Consider the following 19737-nt stretch of genomic DNA (forward strand, 5'->3'; position numbering starts at 1 on the left):
TCCAGTCTGAGCAATCCCCATTCTCTCAGGCTGTTCTCACAGGAGAGGTGTTCATCCTTCTGATAATTTCTGTCACCCTCCTCTGGACCTGCTCCAACAGGTCTGTGTCTTGCCAGGGTTCCAGAGTTGGATGCAGGTCAGGAAAGCCTTCACATCTTCAATAAAAACCTATTCTAAAGTTTGGATACCTGAATCTTCTATTAAATGTTGATATGATACTATTTATGTAGCCCATTGATTACTCTTAAAAACCTTTTCTTTGTAAGTAAAAAAATAGTGTTTATTTTTCTTAGACTTCAATCTGCTGCATTGACAGAACCACTTCTGTGTGTTTTGATGCTTTCTTTTTCTAGACTGATCGAATCCAGTCTGGGAAGTGTTGCCACAAAGTTCAATTTCTTCATTCACAACTTGGCTCAGCTGCGTTTCTCAGGTCTGCCCTCTAATGATGAGCCCATCCTGTCGTTTTCTGCTAAGACCTATTCCCTCAAACAAGACGGCCGAATCAAACAAGTGTCTGTGTTTACGTATCAGAAGAGATACAACCCAGATAAACATTACGTAAGTATGTGGGAGTTGTTTCCACTCAGGGAGGATAATGGTGCATTTTCTTCCAACAAGACACAGCAGGGACAGCTGACCAAAACCAGTCAGAGGGATATTCCACAGTGTATAATGTCCTTGTCAGCAATAAAAACTGGGGGTACAGGGCACAGGACAGGGTTGTCTTCCAAGGTGGCAGTTTGGGAACTGGCTGAGCATGGATCTACTTGTGGACTGTGGTGATTGTGTTGTGTCACCTTCCCTCCCCAGAACTGTCTTAATCTCAGCCCACAGATCTTCTCACTCTTGTTCTTGTTCTCCCCTCTGTCCCACTGGTGAGGGGGTGGGAGTGAGCAAGCAGCTGTGTGGGTGCTGAGCTGCTGGCCAGGGTAAATCAGCAACAGCACTGCTAGAGTACAGACTGGCATTTCTAGCATCCCATAATATCCTTCAAAATGAAAACACCTCTTGAAAAGCATCTAGAAGGAAGTAGAAAGGGCTGAAGTAGTGTTGGTGGAGATTATTTTAAAATGCAGGAATTTGAGTCATGCTGATGGGCTTTTATGTAGTTGCCTTCTGTAAAATGGCTCCTTCCTGAGTAGGAGTCATTAAATCAGGCACTCTGGTTTTGGTTTGGCCTTCCATTAAAGTTTGATTTGTTTCTCCTAAGTAAAAATATTGTTTCCTGTACTAAGGCACTTACACTCTTAGTCTTACTAGAGGCACCAACCAGTTTGCCCTCAGGATTTTAATAGACCTGGGTTACACTTTGACACTTAATATTTGTATTCCTATGCAGATGTGCAACCTTCAAAATTTTAGTTGTTTTATTTCTCTACTGCTATTTGCTGGGCTGAGTAATCAGCTCAAGTTACATACAAAAAGTCCTGAACTTTTTTATAAAGTGAGCTATATTGATAGATGCAAATGTGTGTCTCTTTCCAAGCTGTGTTTGCTCTGTGTGTCTTAATCTGGTAAGAGACCAGCAAGGGAAGGTAGAACGAATCTGACTAATGCTGGAAGTGAAGAGCTTTGTACTGAATCACTGTATAATAAATGTATTTGAGTATTCCTGGTCTAAGCCAGAACAGCCTTGCCTCTTCCAGGAAACTGTTAGTATGGTCTAGAGTCTGTCTAGATTTTTAAAGTTAAATTATATGCTGTAAGTTTAACTCCTCTACCCATAAAATGAGGCCACTGAACTGAATTTTCTGTGCAACTCTCAAACTTCATTTCTCTTGAATAATGTGAATGTATCCTGGGACTGTACCCATGATATTTTAAAAAATTCTTTTTGTATAATGCAGTGAACTTGCGTCTTCCCACCAAATTATTACTTTAAAAGTGGAATCCTTTAGAATCAGGAGGTAATTAAATTGAAAAGAATACACCTGAAAGGTTCTGTGGTAGTTCTGGCCCCACAGATACATGCCTTGATGTAATCCTGCATCAGTGTTAACATTTTGTATACCTGGTATGACCTTCCAGTCAGCTTCAAAGGGGGAGTGTGCACAGCTCAGCCTTACCCACCTTCATCATCCTCCTCTCAGCAGTGGCTCTGCCTTATGGGAAGATTGTGATGTTACTTTGCATTAAGGGCTATTTATAATTCTAACTCTACTATGAAATGCAAATGGTGGAATAAGGGATATAATAATGGGATATGTATTCAGGAGAAGGATTACTATAGGAGAAGGTTGATTGTGAAGAAAATTATGTCGTTAAGTGATTTTATAGTATTTTTATATAAGCTACTTTTATTTTTGTGTTTTGGGCAGGTCTATGTAGTGAGAGTTTTGAGAGAAGGGCAAGTTGAGCCAACGTTTGTCTTCCGAACGTTTGATGAGTTCCAGGAGCTCCACAACAAACTTGGCATTCTCTTTCCTCTTTGGAAATTACCAGGGTATGTTCCTAACTCACTCATCACTATTACAAAAACAACAAAGCTGCTCCCAGCTGGGTGGAGAAAGAAATAACTTGAAATGGAAACAAAACTGCTTGAGGGGCAAGCTAGACCTCAAAGATGGCAATTAAGGGAGAAAACAATTGTCTCTCAGTTTTAAGGAGGAGATCCAGAGGAGCATCTCAATGTTGTGGTCTGTGTGTCATATCACATAAAAGAATTACCTATAAATATTTCCTTGCCTTTCTGGAGTGTCATAATGTATCAGCGTGCTGTGTTTCCACTCAGGATTGGCAAAAAACCAAAATGGATGTCAGCACTTCAGGATGGAAATGACAGTGGAATCCTACTATACTTACCTCTTATAAATTAACTGAAAACTGTGTTGTTCTTGTCATGTAGCTTTCCTAATAAGATGGTTCTGGGAAGAACACATATCAAAGATGTAGCAGCCAAAAGAAAAGTGGAGCTCAACAGCTACATACAGAGCCTGATGAACAGTTCTCCAGAGGTGGCAGAAGTGAGTACACAGAATTTAAATCAAATGCTAGTTTTCAAGTTTTGGTGCTTTTTAACAGTTAAACTAACATGTAACATTTCTTCCAAATTTAGTGTGATCTTGTTTATACCTTTTTCCATCCATTACTTCGTGATGACAAAGTGGAAGGAATAGAAGGAATAGCCAAACCTGCAGGTATGGGATGTTTATGAATTGGATTATATAGTACAGCACATTTACAATGTGTATCTTTGAAATCTTTTTTAGTTAACTGTAGTTTTCTCTCAGTGAAAACTACATCACTGTCTTTCCAAATGTGCCTACATACAGTTTCAAGGACATACATACCAAAAATTGCAATAATGTGTGTGATCACTGGGGCTTGTTTATGGCTTGACTAAATTATTCAGGTTTTCACTCCAAACTGATTCTTGCAAGAGAATGCAAAAACCTTTAAAGCTTATAGCCTTGCCTCTGTTTGGGATCTAGAAATAAAATTAGGAACTGAACTTGGTCTAAGGCTTGTATTTTTTCCTATATGTGATAGGTCAGTGTAGTAGTGATGAAAATGTACCAGTATTACAGAAGAAATAATTGTCTGTTATTTCAGATACAAGTCCATCAAGTCCTACCTCAGGCAAAGTGGGAGGAGAAGTGAAGCTTTCCATATCCTATAGAAATAGCACTCTATTTATCATGGTGATGCACATCAAAGACCTGGTAAGTGGAGATACTGCACTCATTGCCAAAAACTCCATTTTCTCAATTACAATCTTGACTTAGATTGATGCAGGAATGGTGAAACTCTGTTTCCCTCTAAATTTTCCAGCTGCCAGCTTAAGTAACTGTTGCTTTTGATTAGCTTGATTACCAAGTCTAGACACTTGAAAATAAATATGCAAACAGTTATGCACTAATTAGTTTTCTAACTTGTCTTGTTTCTTTGGCTGTAGGTTACAGAAGATGGTGCAGATCCAAATCCCTATGTGAAAACTTATTTACTTCCAGACACGCACAAAACATCCAAACGCAAAACCAAAATCTCCCGGAAGACAAGAAACCCAACTTTCAATGAAATGGCAAGTTAAAATTTGTGACAACTTCCTATAGCTTGCTATAATTTCTTATTCTAAGCAGTAATTAGAGTATTTTCTAAAAAAATCTGTGAGTATGTATAAACAGAAAAGGAACTGTTTTCAAAAATGCGTGCCTTGTTTAAATATAAAGCAACTGAATTAGATCAATGTGCTATTACAAATAAGCAGAAATTTCTCAGACTCACTCTGAGGAGTGATGTGGAGAAGGTAAGGAATCTTAAACTAAAAATCCCCCTGCCCTGGATTCACTGACTCATCGTGCAGAGAAAAATTAATTCAGAAGTCTTGGGAGTGTAAACAGTACTTCAGTGAAAAAACACCAGTCCTTTATAAACACTTAACTTTGAGAACACGAAGTAAAATAGGGGTGGGTGTCCTTCAGGCCATTGTCTTGAGAAAAGGACATACTGAATGGTCACAATGTACAGTTCTGTCAGTGACAGGGCAGTCAGAAGAAAAGGCAGTCTGGGTAATTTCTTTTGGCTAACCAGAACATTCTTGACTTTTCACCTCCTAGCTGGTGTACAGCGGATACAGCATGGAGACTCTGAAACAGAGGGAGCTCCAGTTAAGTGTGCTCAGCGCAGAATCGTTACGTGAGAACTTCTTCCTGGGTGGAATTACACTCCCACTGAAGGACTTCAACTTGAGCAAGGAGACTGTTAACTGGTATCGACTGACTGCTGTACCCTATCTGTGAACTCAGACACACCAGAACTGTTGTATTCACTCGTGCTTTGTGCATCTTCCTACTTGAAGATAACCTGTACATCTTAAAACAAGAGACTCTCCATTTCAACAGATAAGTTGGACCAATGTTCAGGTAGCCTAATTTGGAGGATTGCAGAAAACCTGGTTTATACCCATGTGATGTTATCAAAGCATCATTTGTACACGTTGAAGAGTTGTGGGTAAAGGAAGGGGTTTTTAAACCATCAGTGAAAGTGAGATGAGCAGTTTGACCTTGCTGGTTGGTTGAACCATAACTCAGTCGTTAGGCCTGTGGATGCAGTGCATTTTTGCTTTTAATTTGTTGCCGCTATTGTGTCATCCGTGATACGATGCTGGAGAACATCAAAGAAATTGCATACCTGAGGATTACATTCCCACTGCTAATGAGACACCACAGAAACAGCGACAGGTAAATTCCGGTGGCTGCATACACACCTGTAGAAATGAAGGTTGAAGGGCTGGAAAAATTCCTTAGCATTACATTTAATCCCAGATTCATGCTTCTCTGAGACTTATTGGAGTGAGTGCCAATAGTGGAAGTTGTAAATAATGGTGCCTTATAATTCAAATGCTTATCTTTTACCTCATTTCTGGTATTTAAATATGTATACATATTAACTTTCAGCTCCTTATAAAGGGGGAACATTCTCATATTTGATACCTTGCAGGTCCTACTGGAAGCCTTTTCCCAGGATGTGTTATTTACAAATAGCATCACTTATACTGATCTTCACAGTTTGTTCAACTTAAATACATTTCTTTTCTACTCCATCATCTACCCATGGTCTCCAAAAACTGAATGAAGATTGGCTGAATGTGGTACCGTAGGAAATGTGCCCAGCTTCTCGGTGGGGGATTTTGTTGTAATTTCTAGAACTTTTCAATACTGCGGTGATTAAGTGTGGAACACATTCAAGCACTAATCCAAAGTGGCATTTGCATCTGTGCTTCCAGGGGAAGGGTGGTCTCTAGTTGAAAAGCACCACTGCTGGATGAATTGCAGGCCAGAAATTAATTCAATTAACAGCTTTGAGAGAGGAACTTGGCTAGTTGTTTTTTTTCTGTTAGCAGTTCACAGCAATACTGTTTCTCACTCCCGGTAAGAACTACTCCCAGTAAAATACTTCATTCCAAGGAACATTAGATTTGAATACATTTGTGACAGTGGAGTGCAAATGTCCCATTAATTGCCCATTAATACCACTGGTTACTTAATTAGGCCTTTCTGCACTACAGGTGTCACCTTTTTGTTCACCTTATTTGGGATTTAGGATGTTCATGTTCTGTGTAAACAAAGTTCCAAAGTTGTACACTTCTTTAGTACAAAATCTTGAAGCCAACTTTTAAAGTGAAATATGCAACTATGAATGAGGACGCAATACAGGGAGAGCCTTCTATCTACCCAACACTAAAACCCTATTTTATAATCCAATTTTTCCTTCCCCTGCTATTGACCAATCTCCCTTCAATACAGAAGAGAGAAGTAAACTTGAACCTCCTGGTGCCTAAATAATTCACGGTCCAATTTCATAGGAATTACTGCAATTTAAAAGTTAATGATACCTTGAATGTTAGAAACTGGGCCAATACTAATGGGCGCTAACAAATCCCAGTTGTAGTAGGCATCCTCTGCATATTTTTCATTTAGTATATAGCCTGTAAATAATAAACTGTATAACTAACTAGATATATTTCCTGCTCACTTGACGCTTTTGAGACTTACTCCATTCCATCATTAGAATCACAAGTCACTGAAACACAGGAAAGTAGACTACTGTTTTTGTGAAACGTTCCATTGTGAAATAAAATGAAAGCAATATGGACTGCCTTTTTTGCAGTTTGCTATTAAAGCACAGTGTCTTACAGCACAAAATACAATTAAACTAAAATCATTTAAAAAATGGTTTGCAGTTTTAACAGTTGTCTGGACTGAAAAAAAAAAGTATAGTACTGTATTATTGTTAGCACATGTCCTGACTTCTGATTTAGTCTTCTTCATAGCTTAACTCATTTTGTGCCTTTCCCTTCCTTATCAAAATCGTCACTGGCTGGAGCTGTTTATATTCATGGAGTTCATGTTGTCTATGGGATTTGGCCTTGGCCTCTCCTCACGTGTAGAGGACCAGCACCAAGCTTGCACCTCTTTGCACTATTCTCAATTACAAAAAAACCTGAGTGTTGCAATAAGAATTTGCCGTACTACATAGAAAAACCAAGATGGATGTGAAAGAGGGAAATATTTGATTGGGATGGAATTTACCAGTATGCTAAGTAGCTTGGAAATGTAGTTTTAACAGCTTTTTATACCTTGTTTAATGAAAAGGAAAAAGAAGTCTTTTATGCACCGTTTGACCCACAGCCAGAAGTGTAATTGTCCCTGCAGGCCGTGTGTGGTGTCTGAGAGCAGCAGCTTGCGCTAGGCCTCCTCCTCTACTAACCTCCAACTTTGCACTGAACTTTTTATTACTGCCTTTGTACCACCTACAGCTGCCTGTCTCTGGACGCATGTGCGGCCTTTGGTGAACGCTCTTTTCTCTGTTTTTACAAGTGCAGGGTTGTGTAGACCCCCGTGACCTGCCTTAAGGCCGGGGGGCAGCGACAGCAGGGCGCCTCCCTCCGTCTGTCTGTCTCTGAGAACCAAATACTTTAATTAAACCCTAATAAAGATGTACAATGCGGCCCCGCGTCGGGCGGGTCGGCTGTGACTCGGTGACTCTCCTGTACGTGCATTAAACACTATTCTGGAATAAACCCCGCGCGTGCCCGGCTCTGTGGGGAAAGGGGCGGGGCGGCTGAGGGGGCGCGCGCCGCGCGGGCCGGGCGCCGCTGATTGGCTGACGGGGCTGGGGGCGGGGCCGGGGGCGGGACCGGCGCTTCCTGCGGAAGCGGGCGGGCGGGACCACTCCTTCTTCCCGCTCTCTCCGCCGCCATCATGGGCCGCATGCACGCTCCGGGGTGAGCCCAAGGCCCGGCCGGGACCGCGCCCCCGGGGCAACCGGGGCTGCTCGGGGGGGTGATCAGGGGGCGCCGCCAAACGGGCCCAGGGCGGGAAGGGGGCAGCGGGAGCGCTCCGGCGGCCGTGGGGATGGCGAGGGAGGCGGGCGGCCGTGTGGACATGGCGGCGGGGGGGGAAGGCTCGGGCCGAGTCCCTCCGCTCTGAGTGTCTGATGGATGTGCTTCTCCCCGCAGAAAGGGCCTGTCCCAGTCGGCCTTGCCCTACAGACGCAGCGTGCCCACGGTGAGTACCTTCCCCAGAATCTGCCGCGCTCCGGGACCCCCAGCGCAGCTCCCGGTGGCCGCGGAGCGAAGGAAAACGAGATCGGGAGTGTTTTGCGTCATCACTTTCAAATTGCGGCCTGTGTAAATGCTTGCTTGGCATGTGATGGAACAGGCTTCCCGCAGAGATCGTGGTGTCTCCCTCTGGGGGAACGTTCAAAACCCACCTGGATGGGCTCCTTGTAATCTGCCCTAGGGGACCCTGCTTTGGGGAAGGCTTGGGTGAGGTGATCTCCAGAAGTCCCTCACCCCTAAAAATTCCCTGTTTCTGAGATAATCTTAATATACGGAGAAAGCAAGTGTCTTTTCCTGGCCAGATGGTTCGTTTGGCAAGGAAGTCTCTTTTCATCTCGTACCTTTTTCTATTTAGGTATTTCTTCAAATACTTCGAGTCCATATGCTGATAATTCCTAGAGATTAAATCATTGTTTTCACACTCGAGTTTGCAATTGTAGAATTAATTTGTTGGTCATGGGACTAAACGAGGTAGTTTTGGTGTGCTCTTGGCTCTTTCAAGGGTACTTCCACTTTAAGTGGCCTTTTCGGTCTTCCTTTGCAAGATCATTTCTTAGTGGATCTGTTTATTGGCAGAACAATTTGTGGTGCATGTGGAATAGCAGGGAGTAAAAAACAGTGAAACGAGAACATGAACACAAAATCTGAAATTAAATAGATAGGATTAAAAGTAAGCTAATAGAATAACAGAGCTTGTTGGTGTTAATTAATAATTAACGCCCCATTAATAATCATGGAAGCAGTGGCTTTATCTGTACTGTTTAACATAAAACTAATAGAAAAGGCGCAGTCCTATGTTAGTTTCATTTTTAAATTAATTAGTGTACTTAAAGTCTGGTTTTTCACTTCTCTGTGTAGGTACTTTACTGAGAGGTGGCTGAATGGGTCTCAATTTTGTATTTGTCAAAGGACCTAAATAAAGAATTTCTTCCCAAGGGTGGTGATTTTTTTTTTTTTGTCTGTAACATTGGATTTGTGCTTCTGGTGTGACAGTTAAAGTAGTTGGCTGGGGGCTTTGTGGAGTTTCTTAAATGGAGACTCTCATCTCTGCCTTCCCCCATGGCATTTCACTGGCACTACAGATTTATTATGTGCTTAAAAACTTTCTATATTACTAAAAGTGCAATTTCAGTTCTTGATTGTTTTTTTCAAGCATTACGAAGCATCTCTTTCTGCCATTTATTAAAAGTTTTCGTGTAGCTTGCCTGTGCCTCTGTATTTAGTTGTTAATCAGTTGGCTTTGTTTTTCTAATTTTCTTCAGTGGCTGAAACTTACTTCTGATGATGTAAAGGAACAGATCTACAAGTTGGCTAAGAAAGGCCTGACTCCCTCCCAGATTGGTAAGGATTATAAACCACTCCTGAATGGGGGCAAACCTACATTTTTCAGACTGTAATATTGTAATTATTCCTTCAACCTGTATTAAATAATATGCTAAGAGAACACAGCATTTCTGGTGTACCTGTTCATTGTGGATACCACTGAGAGTCCTAGGGTCATAAATATCCTGCCTCAAGGATCAGCAAGTCCAGCACTGGGACATTATGTGTGTTGTTCTTGCAGGGAGCACATTTGGTGAGGCAATGGGTTAGTTTGGGTTTTTTTTTCCAAGACTTGAAGCATTTGTTTTATCTTACAGCCTGTCCTTAGGAATAGCCACTAATAGTTTATAGAGAAGTTTGGTGTGCCCAGTTTCCTGGAGGAAATTTTCCAATACCAGCAGCCCTATGGGGTGTATGGGATTTACTGAGCCAGGCACTGCAGCTGCACCATGGACTGGTTCTGGGGTTTGAACCCTTCCAGAGCTGAAGTGTTGGCATGACAGTTTTATGTGGTCATGAGCTATGTGGGCCGTGTAAATAATTTTTTGTTACTGTAATCCTCAAAGCAATATTAATTCCTTTAGAGGGATCCATAGAGTGATTGAATACATTGTTTTAGTGAGTTCTGTGAAAATTTTCCAGTAGTACTGGAGAAGATGAGCACCTCATGTGTTACCTGCCTAAGCATGATGGGGGAGTCAGTTGTCTTTTAAGTGCTCCCAGATAAAATGTTTCGGCTTCTGTAAGTTGAATTTTGCTCACTCATTGTCTATCATTTCTTCAGTCGCCACTAGAAAGGTTTTTAACTTGGAGACCTTTTCTTGGATAGGTGTAACCAAGGTCAGTTTCAAAGATTTGTTGGTGTATGCTCTTTCCAGTGTCAGATGTGCAATGTGTGTTTCAGGTGTGATCCTGAGGGACTCCCACGGTGTTGCCCAGGTTCGCTTTGTTACTGGCAACAAGATTCTGAGAATCCTTAAATCGAAGGGACTGGCCCCAGACCTCCCAGAGGATCTTTATCACTTGATCAAGAAAGCAGTTGCTGTTCGCAAGCATCTTGAGAGAAACAGAAAGGTGAGTGCTCCTTCAATTAGATAACTCAGTGTCTGTGGCTTTCAGTTAGGCAGTAGTTCATGTACAGTGTGACAAAGCAAAGACTCTGTGCTGTTAGCCCCCCTCTGAGTAAACTCCTGAGGCTGGGGAGGCATTTTGATCAAGGAGAATGGTGTTTATGAAAAGAATTTTATGTTTAAACCACATATTTCTAGTCCTGCTCTGACTTAACCGCAGCTTTGGTAATGGAGATGTGAAGTTTTTAGCAGTAGCTGTGGGTTATTTGCTTTACTGAAACTCCTCTGAATTCTACATTGAGAAGTCCAAGTAGTTGTAACATTGTAATGTAACTTTGTTTTCCAGGACAAAGATGCCAAGTTCCGCCTGATTCTGATCGAGAGCAGGATCCATAGGTTGGCTCGCTACTACAAAACCAAGAGAGTGCTGCCACCCAACTGGAAGTAGTAAGTCTCCTCCTGCATTGCTCTTGTAAACTATGCTGGGGCTGTCTCTCAGAGTTTGAAGAATGCATTGTGATAGGTGTGTATCACACACCAGGGAGTAGAGAACAAGTATTTTCATAAATAACTGAAAAATCAGTGAAACTTACACCTGGGTAAAATGGCTGTTGTTTGTAACTCTTGGATAAAAACCTTGGTCTCCCAATAAATGAAGTCACTGCCAGGCAATTTTTATAACACTTTAAACTGTGGTCTTGGTTCTCAGGTACTTTTATAGTTCATGTCACTTTCAAAGCTTGGCAAAAAGGAAAATAACTTGTAGCTTTTCTCTAGGGGAGGTAACCACCATAGAATTCCCATAGATGTTAGAATTAGCCTTGTTTCTCTAAGGAGACTCAAGTGTAGCTAGCCTGGTTTTTAAAGATAGGGTTTTATGCTGTCACCCTAGGATTTTTATTGTAAAAGGAAGAGTGAAATCTTAAGCCATAAAAATCTTTAAATAGTGATTCAGCTGCTGGTAGTAGTTAACTGATAGTTAAAACTTGTAACTGAAGCTTTGTTTTTGATAACCAGTTTGAAAAACTGCCTCTGCAATTAACATTTGTTTCTTCTCTCTCCTCTCTTTTTAGTGAATCATCGACAGCTTCTGCCCTGGTCGCATAAGAGCTGGCTGTGACTTACTGAAAGAATAAATTTTCGTTACCTGAACTTGTGTTGTCTCTTATTGATGTGTTGGAAACTTCTGCTTCTTTTAGGAAGCTGCCTGTAAACAGGACCTTTTACAGGTGGAGCAGGCTGTGATTTCTGCATTGCTGTCCTGCAGTATCAAATCTGGGTCTTGGTTGTTGCAGCTGGATGTTGGTGTCTGGGCTTAAACTGGTTTGTTTTTTTTATTACCTGGGAGCCTCAAGTCAGTGAAGTGCCCTGTTCCTTCGCTGCAAATGCATTTTGTGCCTCTGGTGTCCTGCAGGAAAACTGGGGGAGAAAGCAATGACAGCAGGAAGATTTGGAAATACAGAAATTGCACAAGGTGAGGGGTTGCAGGAGGTGAGGGGTTAAAACAACATTGGAGAGGTTAATTAATTCATCACAGGTCATGTGGAGCTGTTGCTTGTGCAGAGAGCTTCAGCAGACCTCAGCCAGTTCCTGGCAGTAACTTGCTGTCATTTGTAGCTAATCTTAAGAGTAATCTTTGAGATTTGGGTAAATGTGGACAGCAGTTTTAGCTCTCCTCAGATGTTGTATCTTGCTGGAATAGAAACCCAAAGAGCAGGAGCTGTTTTCTAGTCATTATTGCCAATGTTATGGCTCCAGATTTTTAATAGCTGTGACCTGAAGTCACCTTTCTGCTGAAGAAACATGGAAAACAGACTGACAGCTTTCTCCTTTCCTAGGAGAAAATTATAAATGGAGTTACTCTTGAGTAGTTGTGACTTGCTTTCAAGTGTGGGTACATTAGTTAACTTTCATAATCTTGAAAAGTTGAGTAAATTCACCTAAGCCATGTAATTTTTGTATAGTGTAGTAGCTACTTTCTAGATCTTAACTAGTGGGACCTGGATTTCATAGAAAAACGGGATTCCTCTGGCAAATTGCAAAGCTAAATACAGACACATAGTTAAGGAGTTGGAGAGGAAAGTGCAGCCTTGCAGTCACAGTGTGTAGTGCTGCTGTCTGGTACCCGTAGAGTGCCGCCCTCCATCCGCACATCCCAGGCCACTGCTTGGTCCCCGCTGCCCGGAGCCGTGTGTAGGTGGGGACAGCGGGCGGGAGGTGGCGCTGGGAGCCAGCGCTGCCGCCAGCCCCGCGCATCCCGCAGCGCCGCCTGCGGGGCCGCCGCTCCACAGCCAACCGAAAGGATCTCGGAGGTGCCGGCTGCTCCAGGGGCTTTGGGAGCTCACTGGAGCTGAAGGTGTTTTCCTGAGACGTACACCATATTCTTGTTGAGGAATAAGTAATGGTGTTGCAATTGTACCGTTGTGCTCAGGGCTCTACTTCTTATGTTGTTAAAGATTCTGTATTTCCTGTAAACCATACAGGCTTGTTTAGGTAAATTGCCCTCGCTAGGATTAATCATAAAATCAGAATAGCTGTGTTGAAAGGGGCATTAAAGATTTTCCAGTTCTAACCCCCTGCCTTGGGCAGGGACACCTCAGAGCCCCATCCAGTCTGGTCTTGAACACTTCCAGGGATGGGACAGCCAAAACCCCCCTGGGCAACCTGTTCCAGTGCCTCACCACTCTCATTGCAAAGAATTTGTTCCTAATACCTGACCTAAACTTCCCCTCTCTGTTAGGACCCATTACTCCCTGTCCTATCCCTCCAGCTCCTGATGAAGTGTCCTTGCCCAGCTTCCCTGTCCCAGCTTCCCTGTAGGCCTCCTTCAGATACTGTAAAGCTGTTGTGAGCCCAACACAGCCTCTTCTCCAGACTGAAAAAATCCCTCCTGTCTTCATAGGGGAGCTGCTCCAGTCCTCTTTACCAGCTTCATGGCCCTCCTCTGGATTTGCTCCAATAGTTCCACATTCCTTTTGCACTGGGGACCCCAGGGCTGGATGCAGTGCTCCAGGTGGGGTCTCACTGGAGCAGAGCAGAGGGGCAGAATCCCCTGCCTTGACCTGCTGGTGCTATCGTTGCAGCCCAGGGCCTGTCCATCCCTTACCCTTTGGATTGCCAGAACAGGCACAGCAGGAGTTGGGCTCACTCACTCCAGGGCTGTCTGCTCAGAGCTGCTGTGGGAACAGTGGGGCCAAGCCCTGGCAGGGGTAAATCCTATGAAACTGAGCAATGTGTGCTCCAGGAGGAAAAGGGTCATTTGGAAGCACCAAGTAAATTCATCATTTGTGGTACAGGCTGTGAAACTCTCTCAGGTAGTCTGCTAAGTTTTCTGCCATGTTCCGAGCACCAGGACTGTCCCAGGCAGCTCAGGAGTGGTGATCCAGCTGCCCAGGAGAGTTAATGGAGTCTTTCTTCCACTCTGTAAAGGTACAGTAACTTCTCTTGTCTGGAGAGATGTGACAATGGGGATAAACCCAGACGTGAATATAGTTGCTCAAAGTCTATTTTTTAAGGGCTAGCAGAAGCTGCCCCTGCCTCAAGGTTATCTCCAGGCACCACTCTGGCTTCCGTCTCCCTTAGCACTGTGGGTGTTCTCAGGCTTTGGGCCCCTCTGCCCTCTTGCTTTCTCCTGTCACTGTCACATCTCTTTATGGCTCCCTTGCCTTGATTTAACCTTCAGAATATACTGGTTTTGCCTTATTCCCAGCAGCAATGCACAAATATCCAGGATTGCTTTTCCGTCCAGCAGTATTTTTTGCTCTCCCAGCAGGTACAAATCTGAACTATGATTATTTTATTTCTTTCCTATCCCAGTATGAGCTTTTTTCCTGCTTTTTGCTGGGACACACATCAGAAAGGAGCTCTCAGCCTCTGTCACTTCCATCTCTCTTGGCCCTTTCTTCTCCAGAGAGGAGTAGCCCCCTTTTTTGCACATCAGTCAAACCAATTTTCCTCCTTTCCTTTAGGTAACATGAGTTTAGCCTACCCTGATTTGGGTCAGCTAGGGCAACACTCAAATGGATGAACACACCTTCATGTTTTCTTCACTTCAGCCTGGAATGGTAAGTCCAGAAAGGTCTTTGGTTAAATTAATAGGTGCCATGTGCAGTTTCTACCTCTGTTTCTAGGAAAGCATTTGAAAGGTGACTGTTAAGTATGAAAAGGATTAACCTTGACAGGGATTTAAGGGAAAGCTTTGATTCAGTCCTGGCCAGAGGACTCTCTTAGTGCTAGGTTTCTCTTTATTCTGAAGGCTTTGGTGGTGTGTGGCTGATTCTGTTGTGGAGGCAAATAAATCATCTTTTACCCCTGAATTTTTCTGATTGGCAGTTCCTGTTTACAGGTACCTCTGCGACAAAAACCTTAGTAATTTATTTCAAGTGAGGAAACTTGAACACCAGTTATTCCACTGTTAAGTCATTCCCACTGCTGGAAACCATGAATTTATTTAGCTGAAAAGGGGCAAAAAAGGTAAACCAGGCTACAGCAGTGACAATCTGAAAAGGCAAGAAATTCTGTGGATTTATAAAGGCAGAGCTGCAAGTATGTGCTGCTTTGTCTTTTCTTAGAAACAGCCTGTTTCCAGTTGCATTTTCTGCCACTGTGCATCCTAATATTCAGCTCAGAATCATTGCTTGCAAGTTAATACCAAATAGTGAATGAAAAGTGCATTTTTTTCAGAGTGATGCTGTGTGTGTGTGTCACTTTCTCCCTCTGTTTTCAGTGTCACTTACAGCTCGTGAAACCCCGTGTAGTTAAAAAGCACCTCACATGTTTCTCGAGGCTCACGGGCTGGTTTTTTTCCCTGTTCCCACTTAACTAAAGAGCAGCAGAGCCCGTGGAATTCACCAAAGGCAAGGTTGGGTGCTGGCCGGGCTCTGGGATGGCTGGTGATTCTGGCTCAAGCTAATGCCGCTTCACGTTCCTGCAGTTGTTTTGTTCCCCTTTCAATGCCGGGATCAAACTCGTGAAAAAATGCGGCTGTTGCTGGGAAGTCCCCTCAATAACTCGGCACATTTGCATGACAATAGGTGGCTGTGCCCTGGTAACCTCCCTCCTTGGCCAGCACATAACTTGGCAGCAGGAAACGCTTCCACAGAGTTTGCTGCGCCAGTGGGATGTCCTGTCCTTGCTTCCAAGGATTTCTGGACATAGTTGCAGTTGGATAAATGAAGGATTCCCTCTTTTTCTCTCTCCCCTCTCTTCTGCTTTCAGGATAAATTTTAGAAATCTATAAAGTTTGTACTGAGCAGCGTTGCTGTGCTTTCCTCTCACCACGGGGTTTATAGGAGGTGTTTATCCAGCACTGATGCAGCCCTAACTGGAGCTGAACCGATAGGAAAGGATAATGTTCATGGCACGGCAATATGTATCGGATGTGAGGCTGAACTGCACATTGGGCACTGTGCTACAGGGCCTGGTGACTGCAGGAGGACTGGCAGCCCCTTTCTGGAGGCTCTTTCAGTGTTTGGGGCAAAGGAAGTGAAGCCCAGCCTGTTACCTCAAGGCCTGAGCTGGAATAGTGGGTGGCAGGTAATTATGCCGGCTGTGCCTGAGGCTAGAGGTGTACCTACATTAAAAGATCACCTGAGTTTTCCAGTGACTGCTGGTTTTACAGGCTGATATTTTATTCCCTTTGAGGCTGCTCACTCAAGACCCCTTTTCAGGTCAGAATTCTCCTTCTTCAGAGCCAGGAAGGGGCTTTCAAGTTTAGTGCAGCTGTCAGGGATCAATCTCTTTTACAGCTCCTTCAAGTTCTTTCTGATGCAGATGAATAATTTCCGTAGATCCCGAGTCCTGGGTTATGCCGGAGTGGGAAGGTGGTGACTGGTGTTTTGAACTGTAGGAGCTGTTGACTGGCTGGGTGAAGAAACCAGTGACAGCCATTAAAAATTAATCAGGTTAAATGAACTTGGGAAGGATCCGAATCTAAGGGGACCAGTTCTGATGCTGAAGGCATTTGAGATTCGCAAGAAAGGGGATGGAAACCTCTTTCAGTATAATATATTTTAGTGGACATGGGAGCACACTGGAAGCTGTTGTGAAATACAGGGCTATAAAAGAAATTATTTTCTCATGAGATTTTTTTTTCCTGTTGCTTTGTTGTTACAGAAAAACCATAGCATGTGCCTTTTTTTTTTTTTTTTTTTTTTTTTTTTTTTTTTTTTTTTTTTTTTTTTGTGAGTCCATCCCATCTTGCTCAGCTCTCCTGGCTTTGGCAAAACTAGGACTATAAATCAATAAATTCTCAGAAACTGCTGATGGAACAATATCTATCTACTATATTGGGTTATTATATTAATATATGTATTAATATAATATATATAATAATAGAATATATTATATTATATTCCATTTATACCTCAAACTCATGCTACAGATATTTCCTTACACATCACTTAGGTAGTTGTTCCTGATAACTTTCTTCAGCAGTAGATTCAGCTCTGGATTTTCTTTTGGTTTAGTATTCTGTTATTTTCAGTACTGTATCTGACAAGCAATACACAATAATATTTTTAAATGGTATTTAGGATCTCAGTCAAGTTAGGATCTCAAAACCATATATGATTATTAAATAAAGCCCTTACTAACAAATAACATTCCTGTAATGTGCAAGGAGGTGGCGGTTTCAGTGGTCCCAAATTCTATGTGAGTGTTGGGTAATGACCTGGGAATAGACAGTTTCTGGAGAGTGTTTGGTTTTCTGGAATGCACCGAATGTGAGTGTTGCAAATGTGATGCTGCAGAAACACCATTTCACTGATGTCCAGCTCTTAGTTTTGACCCATAAATTCAGTGGTTTGTGTGAAAATAGAGTAGATACCCCCCAGCTTTGCAGGGTGACAGAGGCATAAAGCACCAAAAGGGTTTGCTTGGGGCAGCAGGAGCACTTGGCAGCAGCTGTGAGGTCCTGGATCCCAGTCTCCTGTCCTGCACTTTAAACAGGGCTGGGTGTTGATGTGTAAATAGCTTGTGTGGGGAGTGGTGCAGAGCAGAGCATGGGGGCAGCTCATAGAGGCTTTTGGGGACACAGACCATGGCACTGACTCCTGGCACGGGATCCCAGAGTGTGGCTCTTGGTGGACAATGGTGGGTAGTTACAATAATCCCTCTTTGCACTGATGTATGTACAAGGCTTAGAGTGGAGAGAACCATCTCTCAACCTCTTCCTGCCCAAAGTGGGGAGTAGGCTGGACCTTCCTTCCTCAAAGGAGAACCAGGGAAATGGAGCCAGCTTTGTCACCGAGATTTGTGCTCTTGGGCTCATAACTTAATTCTTCAGTCAGCTCAAAGCAGATCATGTGTTGTTAGCTTGTCTTTCTGTGTATGGCAAATATAGATGTAGGAAAGGAGGACATAGAAAGCAGGAAAATTAAGGAGCTTGGCCCTGTTGTACAGTTGAGACTCTGTCATTTTGCAGATTTGAAACTTCTTAGCTTACAAGTTCTGTGATAAATTCCTGCACAATAGTCTTCTCAATTTCGTTGCTAAATATACAGGATTTTCCTTAAAGTATGGGTAAATTCTGTGTCTCAGTGATCTCTGGAAATTGTGTCTCCTCTTCTTAACAAAGATCAGTCCCTTCTGCAGCTGTTTAATGAAACTCTGAGAGCTAAATCAGTCAAGTAAAAAATTCTGTTTCATAGAATGATTCCTGTCTGCCTTGCTTCTGATTCAGAGATCCGACTAATAGGGTTAAATCTGAGCAGTTTAATGGAACAATGTTATTTAAGCAAAGCAATCATGTCCTGCTGCAGCGTTGTTTGGTATTAAACACCAATTAGATTTGTCTGCCCAACAAAATTGCAAAGCTCCTCTGAAAGCAGCTGTAATCGGAAATGTCACACTGCAGATACAGATGATAAATATGGCCTAACAAAACACAGGCTTTGGCTGCAGTTCCCCACATTGATGGATAATCCCATGGCATGCAGCAGTTTAGGACTGTTTATGTAGCCTGCAGTTTGTGTTGGGATTATTCCTTCCACTGTCCTGTACAAGGTTTTTCGCTCCAGTGTGCCACTGACAGCCAGGTTAAACTGAAGGGTTCCACCCCATCACTTACCCTGCAGTGAAAGTCAAGTGAAATGGCATTTGGGATGGGGAACTGAGCTTCACCCAGCAGTGCTGGATATAACAGCACATGCACTGGACTCCACTCTGATGTCTTTGCAAGGGCTCACTCTGGAAGCACAAGGAGCTGAGCAGCAGTTTTGGAAAGCTGCACAGGTGGTTTGTGCAAAGTCAGCACCAGCAGTAAAGCAGATGTGCTGAAGTGCTTGTTTAGAGGGATGTTCCCACAGACACATTACTGGATTTGGTTCAGCAGCCTGCATGGGAACTTCCACAAAGGATTCTTTGTGGATTGCACAAATACCTATCTCCCAGACTAATGCAAACTTGTGAGAATTTTTTCTTAAAAATGCCCCTAGAACATATTGAATGTGTGTCAGTCAGTGTTAAAAAGCAGAACTTTTATTAGGCACAATACCCTCAGTAATAAGCCTTCCTCTAAGCATCCTGACTTTTAATCCTTAAACGTTTGTATTAGAAGTGAAAGAAAGCTTTATTATCATCAGACTACAGAGTAGGTACAATCACATGATGTAGGTAAAAGACCTGGCCATGGGTGTATCTTTAGTCTTAATATTTCCTCTTCTGTGAGCTGGGAGATAGTAGGAAATTGCCTCTTGCTCTGTATTTTTCATGGGAAGACCCAGGGGCTGTGAAGGAGTGTTAAGGTGTAGTTGTCCTGGGGGTCTGCAGCAGTGACATTGCTATGTGTTTTTATGGCCACAAACCCAGCAACAGACCATGGATTAGATTGTGCTGGCTATTTCAAGTGTTTTTTTTTTTTCTCCTGCCTAGTCCCTGTGTACTCCTGCACTTATCAAAGCACTGAAACTCATCAGGGAGTATGTTCAAATGCCTGGATCCTGATGTGTGTTCTTTGTAACTTCCTCTGATCTGTGCCAGTTAGATGTAGCTGGGGTAGTCTGAGTGCTGTCTCTTCCATCACTTCCCCTCCAAGATGGTGATCCTTTAGCAGATCACCATCTGCTAAAAATTCCACACTTCCATGGCTGGAAAAATTGTCTAGCCTCATTTGTGTTCATTTAGGCTTCAACTTGCTCTAGGGGTGAAGATCTCACAAAGAACAATGGATCTGTATTTGTGCACTTTGCATATATTCCCTGTTCATCAGGTGTGCAGCTGCTTCCGGTTATCTGATCCTCTTTCCCTCTCCTGCCCCTGGCACTTTTGGCATCACTGTTT

General features: G+C 43.0%; 2 protein-coding genes across 3 annotated transcripts in view; both read left to right on the top strand.

Annotated features, from left to right (window-relative positions):
* Positions 1–7513, top strand: part of PIK3C2A (phosphatidylinositol-4-phosphate 3-kinase catalytic subunit type 2 alpha) — a 50543-nt gene extending 43030 nt beyond the window's left edge. For both annotated transcript variants that reach the window (XM_083863301.1, XM_083863302.1), the window contains exons 27-33: positions 354–561; positions 2322–2446; positions 2849–2966; positions 3059–3140; positions 3556–3665; positions 3899–4024; positions 4560–7513. In XM_083863301.1, coding sequence (XP_083719427.1) covers positions 354–561; positions 2322–2446; positions 2849–2966; positions 3059–3140; positions 3556–3665; positions 3899–4024; positions 4560–4742 — 952 coding nt within the window. In that variant the 3' untranslated portion in view covers positions 4743–7513. The remainder of the gene's footprint in view (positions 1–353; positions 562–2321; positions 2447–2848; positions 2967–3058; positions 3141–3555; positions 3666–3898; positions 4025–4559) is intronic.
* A 131-nt stretch (positions 7514–7644) lies between these two features.
* On the top strand, positions 7645–11610 carry RPS13 (ribosomal protein S13). The gene is made up of 6 exons (XM_083862676.1): positions 7645–7729; positions 7964–8012; positions 9328–9406; positions 10293–10462; positions 10805–10905; positions 11532–11610. Exons 1-6 carry the CDS (start codon positions 7707–7709, stop codon positions 11563–11565), a joined length of 456 nt encoding a protein of 151 aa, XP_083718802.1. The 5' UTR covers positions 7645–7706; the 3' UTR covers positions 11566–11610.
* Positions 11611–19737: the final 8127 nt, after the last annotated feature.

The sequence above is a fragment of the Zosterops lateralis genome, assembly GCF_965231275.1.
Source record: "Zosterops lateralis genome assembly, chromosome: 6".
NCBI classification, from domain to species: Eukaryota; Metazoa; Chordata; class Aves; order Passeriformes; family Zosteropidae; genus Zosterops; species Zosterops lateralis.